Source organism: Montipora capricornis, chromosome 2, assembly GCF_036669925.1.
Source record: "Montipora capricornis isolate CH-2021 chromosome 2, ASM3666992v2, whole genome shotgun sequence".
NCBI classification, from domain to species: domain Eukaryota; kingdom Metazoa; phylum Cnidaria; class Anthozoa; order Scleractinia; family Acroporidae; genus Montipora; species Montipora capricornis.
The window spans coordinates 16708854-16721353 of record NC_090884.1 but is presented as its reverse complement, the minus strand read 5'-3'; the positions used below and the strand labels follow the sequence as shown (position 1 = coordinate 16721353).

General features: G+C 39.0%; 1 protein-coding gene across 3 annotated transcripts in view; it reads right to left on the bottom strand.

Annotated features, from left to right (window-relative positions):
- Positions 1 to 12500, bottom strand: part of LOC138038975 (uncharacterized) — a 101092-nt gene that overhangs the window by 7260 nt on the left and 81332 nt on the right. For all 3 annotated transcript variants that reach the window (XM_068885096.1, XM_068885095.1, XM_068885094.1), the window contains exon 3: positions 6877 to 7035. In XM_068885096.1, coding sequence (XP_068741197.1) covers positions 6877 to 7035 — 159 coding nt within the window. The remainder of the gene's footprint in view (positions 1 to 6876; positions 7036 to 12500) is intronic.

The following is a 12500-nucleotide window of genomic DNA, read 5'->3' as shown; positions in this document are numbered from 1 at the left end:
CTGCCAACGATGGCTACACCGAAAGTGCCAAACAGGCATATCGCAGCACGAGTACCGCGTCGCTGTCCAGACAGGCCAACCTATTGATTGGCGCTGTGCCCCCTTTTCTGATTACCCACTGGAAAGTATGCGCTTGGAGGATGATTTTGTTCTTATTGGCAGCTACCTGTATAGCTGGTGAGCTGTTTCACAAAAGCTAAGTGTATTTACACAAGAAACTTGACTTGAACGTGAAATGTAACCAAGGAATTTTTTTCCTGTTTCACAAAAGCTAAGCGTATTTACACAATAAATTTGACTTGAACTTGAAATGTAACCAAAGCCTTTTTTTCCTCAGGAGTCACCAGGCCTCTCCTTACTTTCTGAAGCCATTGTTGCTGACGAGTCATCGATTACCGAACCTGCTCCCCAGCCTCATGAAGACAGTTTCCACCTGGAGTTCGAGATTGTGGAAGAGTAAACTGGTAAACTGTGGGGCGAGCTCGGTTATGTAGGGGGCGAACTTCAACAGGGCGAACTCGCTACAGGGCGAAACCACCGTAATTCTCGATTACATGATTGCTCCATATGAGGCAGATGCCCAAATAGCATACCTCATGAAGAACGATTACACTGATATTGTGATTTCCGAAAATTCTGAACTTCTAGCATACAAATGCCAAACTGTATGTTGAATAAGTCACGTTGTTTTTCCAAATGCTAGAGTATCATGCCCTCGATATATGATAGCATCACCCCTTTTTTTATTACACTTTTATTACACTAGGTCCAACTGACTTATACATATATTTTTTTAATCATTCTATATTTAAGACTGAAATGGATACATTTAATCATTTCCATGTGAAGCAGTTCTAAGCAGCATTTTAAAAAAAACTTCAGAAGTTGTATATGTGCACCAATAAGGCTTAGAATTGAATAATTTCAGAATTATAATTTATTCAACATGTCATCTGCCTGCCCTTCTTTTCTCATTTGTTCACAGGTTTTATTCAAGCTGCAACTCAGTGGTGCATGTCAAGTCGTCAAGCTTGAAAAGGCATTGGCCCACTTGTCACTGACGCATAAAAGTTTCCTTAACATCTGTATTGCTGCAGGTTGTGACTACCTTTCAAATGTACGTGGAATCGGAATTCATTCAGCAAAAAAGCTTGTGACAGAGGGAAAAAATTTCTTGGCTGTTCTGCAGAGCAATAAATATGCCCCAGGTGAATACACAAGTGGATTTCAAACAGCCAAGGCCATCTTTCTGCACCAGACAGTGATAAATCCTGCTGATGGAACAACAATCCCATTATCATCATGGGAAGACACTCCCGATTCACATTCCCAAACATCTTGTGGGATGCATCCACTTAAATACTTATTATACCTAGTGTATGTCGGCGAAAAGAATACTTCCAAAAACTCCAGATGCTGAAATTTTTACATGCAAGACGGTGAAGTCTTAATGGTGCACCCTTCTATTATCATGGTTAATAACCTCTAACTGGTCTTCCGTCTTGCTGCTTGTTTGTTGTCATAACCGAAAACAAACCCTGCTTATTACCTTATAAAGTCAGCTTCTGCGTATTACGGAATGACGGAACTCAAAATGGACCCAACATATTGTCACGAGAGAGAATTCCATGTTTATATGTCTACAAGTCTCCTGTTGAGTCCTGATGAGTGGGCGACCACGAAACAGGCTTGTAGGGATGAACTTGTAGTTTATTGTTTTTTTTTCTTCCATATATACTTCGCTCTACTTCTATGTATTCATCACTGTTTTAAGAAAATCAAGTTTCACAATCCAACAATGTGTAACCGTACATCCTGTGCCCAAGTCCAAGAGTTGCCATAAAGCCATTATGGTGACAACCGGGAGGGCACATTGTATGCATATTGTGAATATACTTCACAGTAATCTTGAACGTCTGTAGAGAGAGTGCTCGATAGTAAAAAGACTAGAGCGCACGAACCGTGAGGCACTCTTCAGATAAAATAGCTAAGTGAAGATTCCGTTAAAACACACGCTTATACATGGCAGGATTACACTCGCGCGCTAAATTTGAATTAATAGTGTTGCGCGGAAATAAATCAACATATGAGGTTGCTGAAGAGATACTTCCTTGCGTGTCTACATGATGACACGGGTTCGTTACGCCTGTTCGCGGTCGCGAGGTCAGGTCCGCAGATAATAAAATATTTCTCCCACAAGCACAGGCTACATCGTTCGGAAACCAGGTTAAAAGAGGCGGCGTGTTTCAGGATCCTCCAACTGATCTGAAAATCTACGTTTGCCTCCTTCAATTTCCAAACATGCTTACTTAGCTCTGTGCTAAGTTTCTTTTTGTGATCTTTGAATGAGTTTCTATGGTTGGTGAATCTTGTTTTGAAGGAGTTCCATGTAAAACCGATGTAAGTTTGAGGTGGTTTGTTGTCATTTGTTGCGACCGTTGGTTGGTAGATTTGAGGCAATTACCGTTCAAAGGACAGTCAGCTGGCTTCTGGCAGTTGCATGATTTCAGTAGATCATGCGTGGAATGTAGGATCGACTTGTTGTGGGCGTTGATTTTCTGCCAGAGATTAGGCATACAGCTGTAGCTGATTTTAACTGTAGACTGATTAAAGATCTTGTGGAGGATGTGGTATGTAAGGAATTCTTCGTCAAGGATTTTGAAGAATGTTCATCCAAAGCAACTCCCAGACAAAGTCAGTCAGTCAGTCAGTCAGTAAGTAAGTAAGTCAGTTAAGTTGCATGTTATCACCACCCGGGAATTGTGTTTAACCGTTCTGTTAGCAGAAACAGAAATTTTTGGGGAGGTCGGCATCTGAAATACAAAACAATGCCCAAATATAACTTACAGCATACAAAAGCCGGTTATTCATTTGAACTATTTTTGGTTGACTTAGCATGTATTATGAATTGTGTAGAACATTACAGAGATAAAGCATATTTGTGTTTTCAAAAGCGACATCTATTTTTGGTTCTTTAAAAACTGATACAATGTACTTAAGCCCCATAATCATGTTACAGACAAATGTGAGATGTAATTTTGTGGTCTTGAGTTTGACCACATAAGAATATACATTTGTAGCTTCGGCATGTAAAATTAATGGTGACCACAACTTACCTACTAGTGTTTACTTTACATACATGTACATGTGTATTTTTAGTCCAAATTCATGGTATGCACTTAACGCAGGTTAAATCATCAAAATGCACAACATTGTATGTATCTACTAGAGTGCTTTCCTTATTCCCAATAGTCAATCTGAACATGAACCCTAGTCAAGTACAAAGACAAAAGAAAACTCTTGCTAGGGTGGGAATCAAACCCACTGGCTATAGATTACATGTACACATCGCGCAGAATGCCGCGACACATCCGGGACTTAATTCCACAGTCAGCGCGAAAATTCAAATTCGATCTGGTTGCTCGATAGCTAAACAATAAAGAAAATGACCACAAAAAGGCCGAAGACGACGTTTTTAGAGATTGCCTGCTTCGTACTTGTGTTTCGTGGTGGTTATCATACGGCTTTTGTAGATGAGATATTGATGGATTAAATGAGACAATTTTCAAGATCTTACGAATCGCGAATTTAGTCGTTTTTCTCCTCTGAATTTGGTCTATTTTAGGGAAAATACTGTAAGAGGAAAAATTTGGAGCTGGACTTTTCTCCCTTTTAAGTGTCCCTTTATAACGGTTATCATATGGCTTTGAATATTTGTTGTTCAAGGAAGTTTCATGCCAAGTTTTAACGGAAAATGATGGTTACAAGCGGTCGTTCTATTCAACTTTCGAACTCCCCAGCTGACCTTCTTGCCTTCCTGCTCTTCGGAAACAAGAAGAACAAAAGAACGAAACTGTTTTGAATTTCCCGGCCGAACATTAATATATGCTAAGCTCCGCCTCCGCAAACAATCGATGCTATCACGCATTGTAATTGAGGTGCTAAACTGTATCATTTAAAAGTCGCACTTCAAGTAACGCTTTGCGTCAGTTGCAACCAACAATTCGATAAAGTTTCAGTACGCGCGCATTCTTCACAGAACTCCAATATGCCGTCCGTGCAAGAAATGCAACGCGTTGATCGGGAGCTCTCTTTAGAGCTCACTGAATCCCCGATCAACCCCGCTTTACCCCAGGTTTAGTGCCTGTTTTCCGTTTGACTTTTCGGGCCCGAAAAATGTACGGAGCTTTAAAGAAACAATAGACATAAATTCCAGTAAGATTTTCAACAACCCAACTGCATAGAGGTTGAAGTTGACCGCCATCTTGCCTCAAGTTTTTTCAGCAGACCTGCGCATATACTCTAGTGAAAACACCGCTTGACGGAACTGGCGAAAAAGAGACAGTAAAAAGCACTTCCGGTACGGTTTGTTTTTCATTGCCCGCGGTAACCGTTTCTTGATTGCGCATGATAATGGCTAACCGAGAGAAAATCTCATCCTCTGTGATACCGAGTTGAATGAAATAAAATTGACTGTTGTCTGTTCTCCGTTTCCTCTCCAAGGGACCCGATGGTTCTCTTATCGAGATTTTCTGCCGACTCTGATAAAAAAAAAGGTCTAGCATGGAAGTCAGAAACCTCTTGCCCTTACCAATGTGTCATTGCCGAGAGGCACAAAACATAACGATTTTTCAATCGCACTGACTACTACCGAAACAATGTGGAGAATTTGAGGTTGCAAAAGAGCCTTCGCTTCACTTTAGTTCAATAGCCATTTTCCTATTGAGTAATTTTTTTAATCTTTTAATGTGGCCATTACTTTTCCGCATAAATATTCACGATAAGAAAAGCTGGGGAGAAGAGAAATAAAGGGAAATTTGAAACATCGGGGGACACATTGTTGGTCATTGGCTTTTATTGGAGTTGGACATTGTTGGTCATTGTTGGTCATTGGACCGCAACTGTAACTTTTTATGTTATGTCGAAACAAATCGAAATTTGAATAATTATCCTTACAAAATGCAAACATATTCCCATAGGACTGAACAAGAGAATTACAGGGCCATTTCGGTCCCACTTGTCGAAACGCTTTGGAGAACAAGGCGTATCAGAATGGGTTTTATTGACACGCAAAAACTGGCAGGGTTTGACGGATAAACCCTGCCATTGTGTTCAGTTGGGTTAGAAACTAGTGTCCTTGACATTCGGATGTTCTTCTCTCCGGAAGTTTTTTTTTTTTCCGATGGAGAATAAATTTTCTTCTGCCCATGTCGTCAAGCGTATTCAACTTTACGAGTCTCTCTTCGTTGAAAAAATCTTAATAATGAAACGATCGAGAAGTTTAACAAAGTGAGTTCATTATTAAGACCTGGTTTTAAAGTGCTTAGTACGCATGAAGCTATTTCAGTTAACGCTTAGATTTTAGTTACCTTTTGTTACCAAAAGTTGTGAAATTTTTTGCAGGAACTTGTCAAAAGTTGTTTTCAATAGCAAGAGTAGCCTAATTAGGGCTCTTTTGTTAACTTTATCACACCTTGATATTCGCATATGTCTTCTGAACAGTTTGATTGACAGCCGTAGAATTCACCGAAGAGAAACCGAAAGACCGAAATATTCACAAAGCCAAGTCGGCGGACCAATCATAGCGGACTAGTTCTGAATGAGAAATTAATTATGCCGCACATCCGAAAATTATGCACCGCAAGTAGATGTCACCAAAAACAATAGCATTCTGCGCGATGAGTAGATCATCATTGCTCTACCGACTGGTCAAGTAACAGGGTCAGACAGGAGTGGACCATGGCTGCAGTGAATTCACCACTAGCTTTAGCCTTGACCGATAACAACTGCAGCAGAGATCTCCTGGCAGAATGGTCAGCTCTTTCCACAGGAAAAATCTAAACATGGATATTACTGCATGTATTCCATGAGATGACATCTGGATCAGTTACATGTACACATAGTTTGTATGGTTATACAGCAATACATGTACTGTAAATGATACAACATAGTCAGATTCCCTTTCACCTGGTCTCCAAATTGAACCCCTTGCTGTGGTAGTTGAGTTCAAAAGATTTTAACAATTATTAAATGCTGCCAAAGTAGGAAAATAATATTTCACATCTGCTTGTCGGATTTGTACATGTACATTATTTTTTCTTTCAAATACATCCATGGAATGAGAATAAAACTGAACTTTAATGTAGACAGGAAAGGATCTTAGAAATTACATCTGTATATAATTATTTCTCCTTAAATTCTTAGAAGTTCTAATAGTGAAAAAGACAAGAGTGGTCGTGCAGGAAGGACAATGAAAACTCTTGACTAAATAATGTAAGTTAGCTATCAAGCAAGTTTACAGGCACAAGGAAGGGTTACGTTTTTACAAACGTTGGCGGTGTAGCACTTATATTTCAACAGACTTAACTGATTAGAGTGTAATGTGAAGTGCTCGTTTTGTACCCCATATGAACCATGTGAGCGTTAGCCCTACTAATGGAAATGGGCCCACACAAGAACAGAGAAAAACTCCGACCAGGGTGGGAACCCACCACTCGGTTAAGTTTACGTAGTTTACAAGCACTCCACTTTTAACAATAAATTACAAATGTATGAAAGAAACAATTCAAACTTAACAGAAACATTATTAAGAACACCGAGGGGCAGAAGGCAACCAGCTGGCTATTTACAAAGCATGGTACGTAGAGTTGAATCTGGGACAACTGGATACAAATCCAAACCAGAGGTCAGAACGGGATTTGAACCCGGAGCAGCCGCATGCAAACCCAATGCCCTAACCACTGGACCATGCTGCTTCCTTATGGAAATAATGAGACATTAACATGCAACCTCAGTGATCTTGATAACACAGATGTGACTTCAGTAAATCAAAATGAACAAAGGTAACTTAAAATGAACTTTAAATAAGGTTCCCACCTGGGATGACATTGAAAGTGAAGCCATGCCTTTCTGCAACAGAGTCATTCACTGCAAAGGCATGACATTCATACCTTCCCAATCTGCCATCGCTATCGTCATCATTCGTAACATTTCGAATGTTTAATGTTACAAAGAGCTTTGTTGCATTTCTTTCATCTATGAAAATTGAAGCCAATAAAAAGTTAGCACAGACAGACTGAAACAACTTGGGGACAGCAGTTAATAGGCTTATAGCCATTGCAGAGAGGTGGCATTTGTGAAGAGGTTGAATCTGTTTATTCTTTTAAAAGAAAACAAGACACACATGCTTTAAGTATAGGAAAGTTGTTAAAATTGCATGAGCCATAGGCGAGCACAATTTGAGAACTTTCGAAACATCACGAGTGACCATAAAATTAATCATGAATTGCACAAGCAAGTTCATGATTTGTTATTCATTATTATACTAAAAAAAAATATCACTCCATCGCTTTGTTTCCACTCTACATGTAGAAGCTCTATTGCATTCTTATTTCTATAACCTATTTCTGCATTCATGGTTGACCAATCAGAAACACAATTTTGTTGAGCATTATAATAAGCATTCTTACTGTTGCCAAGTTTATGTATGTTTACTGTTACAGTGGCACATGTATACTGTACATGTAGTGTTAGTAATAACATCTACGAATACATGCGTAACAGAACTTTTAAAATGTTTACAATAGACCAATTCGGCTAACTCAATGTTGTACCCAATTAAGATCCTTTGAAAGTAAAACGTTTTGTTCCAAACATTTCCATGTGAATGCTACATTGTCATGCAAATGCAATACACAAAGAATCTTAACCCCGAGAGATTTAAATTGGGTAAAACATCACATTAGCCAAATTGGTCTATTTGCAAACAATAAAAAATCAAAACGTGACCATTTCATCCCAGAGGCAGCCTTCATTGAACTTGAGTTTGTTTGTTATTTTTTTGTTTGAGCAGGTTGAAGTTTTGGCAGCTATTCAGCTGATGTGGACCTGCTATACCCACCCACCCATATACACACAGAGGACAGCCACAACACCGGGAACTTCAAAATGCCTCCTCTTCTCGAATAGTGTGTTGGTTCTTTAACGTCCCACAGTGAACTAATGAAAATGGAAGTTATTTGTGAGACGGGACCTCCGGCTTATCGTCGTTATCCGAGAAGACTTGAAAGTCCAACCATTTGCGGATGTAATTACAAAGGCAGCACTTTCTCCTCAGTTATTTAAAGACCCTAAGTGTTGGTCCGGCCGGAGTCGAACTCCCGACCTCCCGCATGGCAGCCCGGTGCTCAACCAACTGAGCCACCGGTGCGCTGAGTCACTGACATACACTGTACATGTACTATACACGTACTTGGCATATACATGTTATCTTTAATTAGTTAAAAGATGATTCTGGACATAAATTGGGTACCGGTACATGTATTCGAGATCTTGGAGAGGTTATTGAAGAGAACACTACATACAGGTACATTGTAAACTAAAATATGGTCAAGACAAGCATGCAAGAGTTCAGATGACTGTTAGTTTTTTTTTTTTTTGTGTTTTCCTGAGCTTAAAGTGCCCATTAAGTAAAAAATTATCTTTTGCTTACTTTAAAGACCTTGAAAGGTCTTGATGAAGAATGAAGAATGGTGTTTTCTATTTTGGAATAATAATTATCTTCTCTCCTTCCAGAGATATTCAAGTTTTTGTTTAAAAATTGCCAGCAGGAATCATTAAATTTTTGCGCCTGTAATTGCTAAGATTTTAGAGGTTGCGAAATACTCTGGTGATCTTCAACAATTACAGGGGTACATGTAGCTGACTTATACCCGATTCACACCAACTAAACACGTTTAATTAAACCAGGTTTAACAAAATAACAAATGAGCAATGGAAGGCTGAAAGACTGAATTTTACGTATGGTTCATTTAAGTTCAAATGACATTGTGTGTCTTCATTGTGTTGAATTTGGAGTCTACATTATGTCACGTAGTGACTTGTATCAAGAAAACAATTTTAAACCATGTTTAACTAAACAGCTTTTAAACGTGTTTAAAGTGCCCCTGTGATCAAAAAAACCACTTCCTTTTTTCCTTCAGATTTTGAAAGTGTTTTTGCTTAACACCTGACTGGCAAAATTTTGAGCTTTGATTTTTATCCAAAGGCCGTTTGTTTTGGATTTCACGGTCCGCCATTACTTGCGTTCAAAACTGACCAATTGGACCTCAGAGGGTTGGATCCAGGGAAAAGTGACGTCAGAGGCTCACTAGCCGCTTATTATATATGCAAAGCGTGAGTTTAAAAGTCTGAAAGCCCAAAACCCCCGTGCTGCATATTAATTCTGCGGCGTACAGACATATTGCATTCTTAAACTAGTGAGCCTTTGACGTCATTTTCTCTTCTATCCAGCTCTCTCAAGAACATAATGTTAGTAATGGTGGACCATTAAATAGGAAAATTACAGTTAAAATAAAGAGGTGTCTTTTTGAAATCAATTATTAAACTAATCTAGTAATTCGACATGGGACATAGACATACTGTAACTTGGTGATAATAGAACCTTTAAAGTTAATAATTATTTGTAACTTATAACTAGCAATAGCTATAGTGCAACAATTACTAATTTTAAAACTAAGTTAGACTAAAATGGACATAATGCGCAGCAAATCATTAAGAATCATTTAGCATGTAAAAAACTTCTCAACAAACTCACATCTAGTGCAATTCATTCCAACACTTAACTCTAAAAATCGACCATAACCATGCAATACTAAACTAACAAGTACGAAAAGATAAAAACTTACTTCGGTCGACGACTCACACCAAAAGATAGCTTGATAGGATATCCATTGATAGATAGATAGCCGAATATACCTTAATATTATTAAGACCGCGCAATTTATAATAATGCGTACATGTACAAGCACGTGAATAAAAAACTAAGGCATTGTCCAAAAACGTGCGCTCCACAGTTTTCTAAACTCCCTCGCGGAACTCATACATTTGGCTATCGGTAAGCATGAAACTGCAAATTCCTAAGGAAGTAGTACACATGTAGTATCAAAGCATGTTTTCCCTTTAAGATACTATATAATTTTATATTCACTAGGAAATTCGCGAGAAAATTAACTGAAAGAAAGGGAAAGTAGGTATTTCAAAACTAACAGCGCCTTACACTCAGTTGTACTTGAGGTATTTTACTGCTGCCAAGTTTGAACAACACCCATCCAATAATATTATTTTCCGAGACATTTCCAATAATTATTATTTTGGAATTTATAACAGGCATGTGTACAGTTTGTGACATCATAATAATTATTTTAAAACAAAAACTTGACAATGTCGGAAACAAAAGAAGATCTTCCAAAATAAAACACCATTCTTCATCATTTTTAGGTCTTTGAAATAAGCAAAAGATATTTTTTTACTTCATACAGTGTACATGTAGGCACTTTAATAAAATCTAACGTTAAGGATGGTGGCTACTATTGTTATTGTGCATATGTTCTGCGCATCTCCAGATCCTCTGATTTTGCTATTGGTGATGCTTACTAATGCGGGAATGTTAATTTTGCGTGGTTTAAAACTATGCAGAGAAAGTAGATCTTAGTAAGTACTCTTGGTATACAAAAAGAAAATTGGGGGTAACCATGCATTCTTTAGAGATAACTAAGCTTCAATTTGAGAAAGAACACCATACATTGCTTTGTACAAGTACTGTTCATGAATCATCTTTGAAAAATGCCTGGTTACATGTACCTCCAATTTTCTTTTTGGATTTCAATAACACTTGGGAAGATCTACCTTTCCCGAATTATCATAAATCGGGGCAAAAATACCTTTGAATTAGTAGGCACTGTCCTTACACACAAACCTGTATCAGTAAGTTGACAGTCTCTTTCCAGTCTCGATTCTCGACTTGATCCTCAATCCTCAATTCTCGCGAGGACTGAGGATCCAGGATCGAGGAAAGACAATCGAGAATTGAGTCAAGAATCGAGTCGAAGGGATCAAGAATTTAATGAGCTCGTCGCTTGACTGATTCCTCGATAGACTAATAGGCTGGTTTAGCAACAGAACGGGAACGTCAGCGGCGACGTCGCGCGCAGCAAAACTACCGATGAGAATTTAGAATAGAGAAGAAAAGAGTGGAGTCTATCCTATTCTGACTTCTCATTGGTGTTTTTTCTGCGCGCGCCGTCGCCACTGACATTCCCGTTCTGTTGCTAAATCAGCTTAATAGCGCAAACACAACTGTGAATACGAATAACAGAAAAGCCTGCCAAAGTTTTCTCGGAGAATGTTGTCTGGGAGTAACCCAGAAAACCGAGGGACAATATTCTTGGTGTGATTCCCAAGGAGATAATCATTCTTCGGCCGTTTGATCGAAGCATACTCAACAATCACACAGACTGTACATGTAGCTGTAACCTACAATGTAGCTTGTTAGTGCAAATTACTTCCGTAGTATTTCAAGAGAGGAAGTTCTTTGAAACTACATGTATTCTGTGCAACTGCAGAGGAGATGATTATTCTTTGTCCATATGATCGATGCATACTTGACAGACTTGACAATCACACGGACTGTAAACAGTGTTACTGGATACATGTAACCAGTAACACTGCAGTAGCAGACACTTCTGGAAAGAAATGTCTTCTGTATACGCACTTGTGCTAATTTCAGATTTACAAAAACTGTTTCTGTGAACATACAGTAATTTAAGTGTTCCACGATGACTCGCTCGAGACAAAGAGTTTCATTGCCGGCCTTGTTTGTTTATTCCCTTACAAGAAAAATTTTCAGTCACCACAGGCGACCAAAACACAATTTGAATGCTCAGTCAACGTAATGGTTTGTAGGGTTTATATGGGAAACATGAAGTGCAGAAAAAAATACAAGAAATAAACTTACTCTTACTTCATCTTGTGTCCTTGTGTCGATTTGAGGCGCTCTGAGCAAGTTTTTAAATTTGCTCCCTTCATAAAAAGAAGACAAGGCTGGAACCTCTGAACCTCTGAAGCCACTCATAATTCCGCGATCGAGGACGATTTAATTTCAAAAATCGGCTTGATTCGGCCTTTTGTCCACTCTCACATGAAAATCTATAACAAACGATATAGCATAAATGCTCAGAGTCCCAGAGCAATCTCCACATGCTTAGAGAACAAGCCAGTTTTCAGGAAGTACCCGCCGCTTTCTCCAGTCTGAGAGCCGTTCACGATTCGGACAGGACACGACCGTTGCTCTGGTGACAATTCTCTCTAAAATGAACTCATTAATCCGCTTGAGCAGTTTTGACTGTCACTATCAGCAACGAAGAGAACGAACGCGACCATCACATTGCATTCTTAGCAATCGAAAGACTTCCATTGCTAAGAATGACCAGGACAGCGAATGGATTTTTTCCGTTCCTTTCAGCTGAGGACGACTCGTTAGGTTCGATAGTTTTTGACTCAATGGCAGAGCAGCAGGGAGCAAGTAATTTTTCTCTGGGAAAAGAACTGATATTTCCGTGTTTACGTATTCGAGACAAAGGGTTTAGACGTCAAAAGCCCATGGGAACGTGCGAAAGATACAGAAAGGTGAAATTTGATCATGGATCCCTACCCCTAGAGAG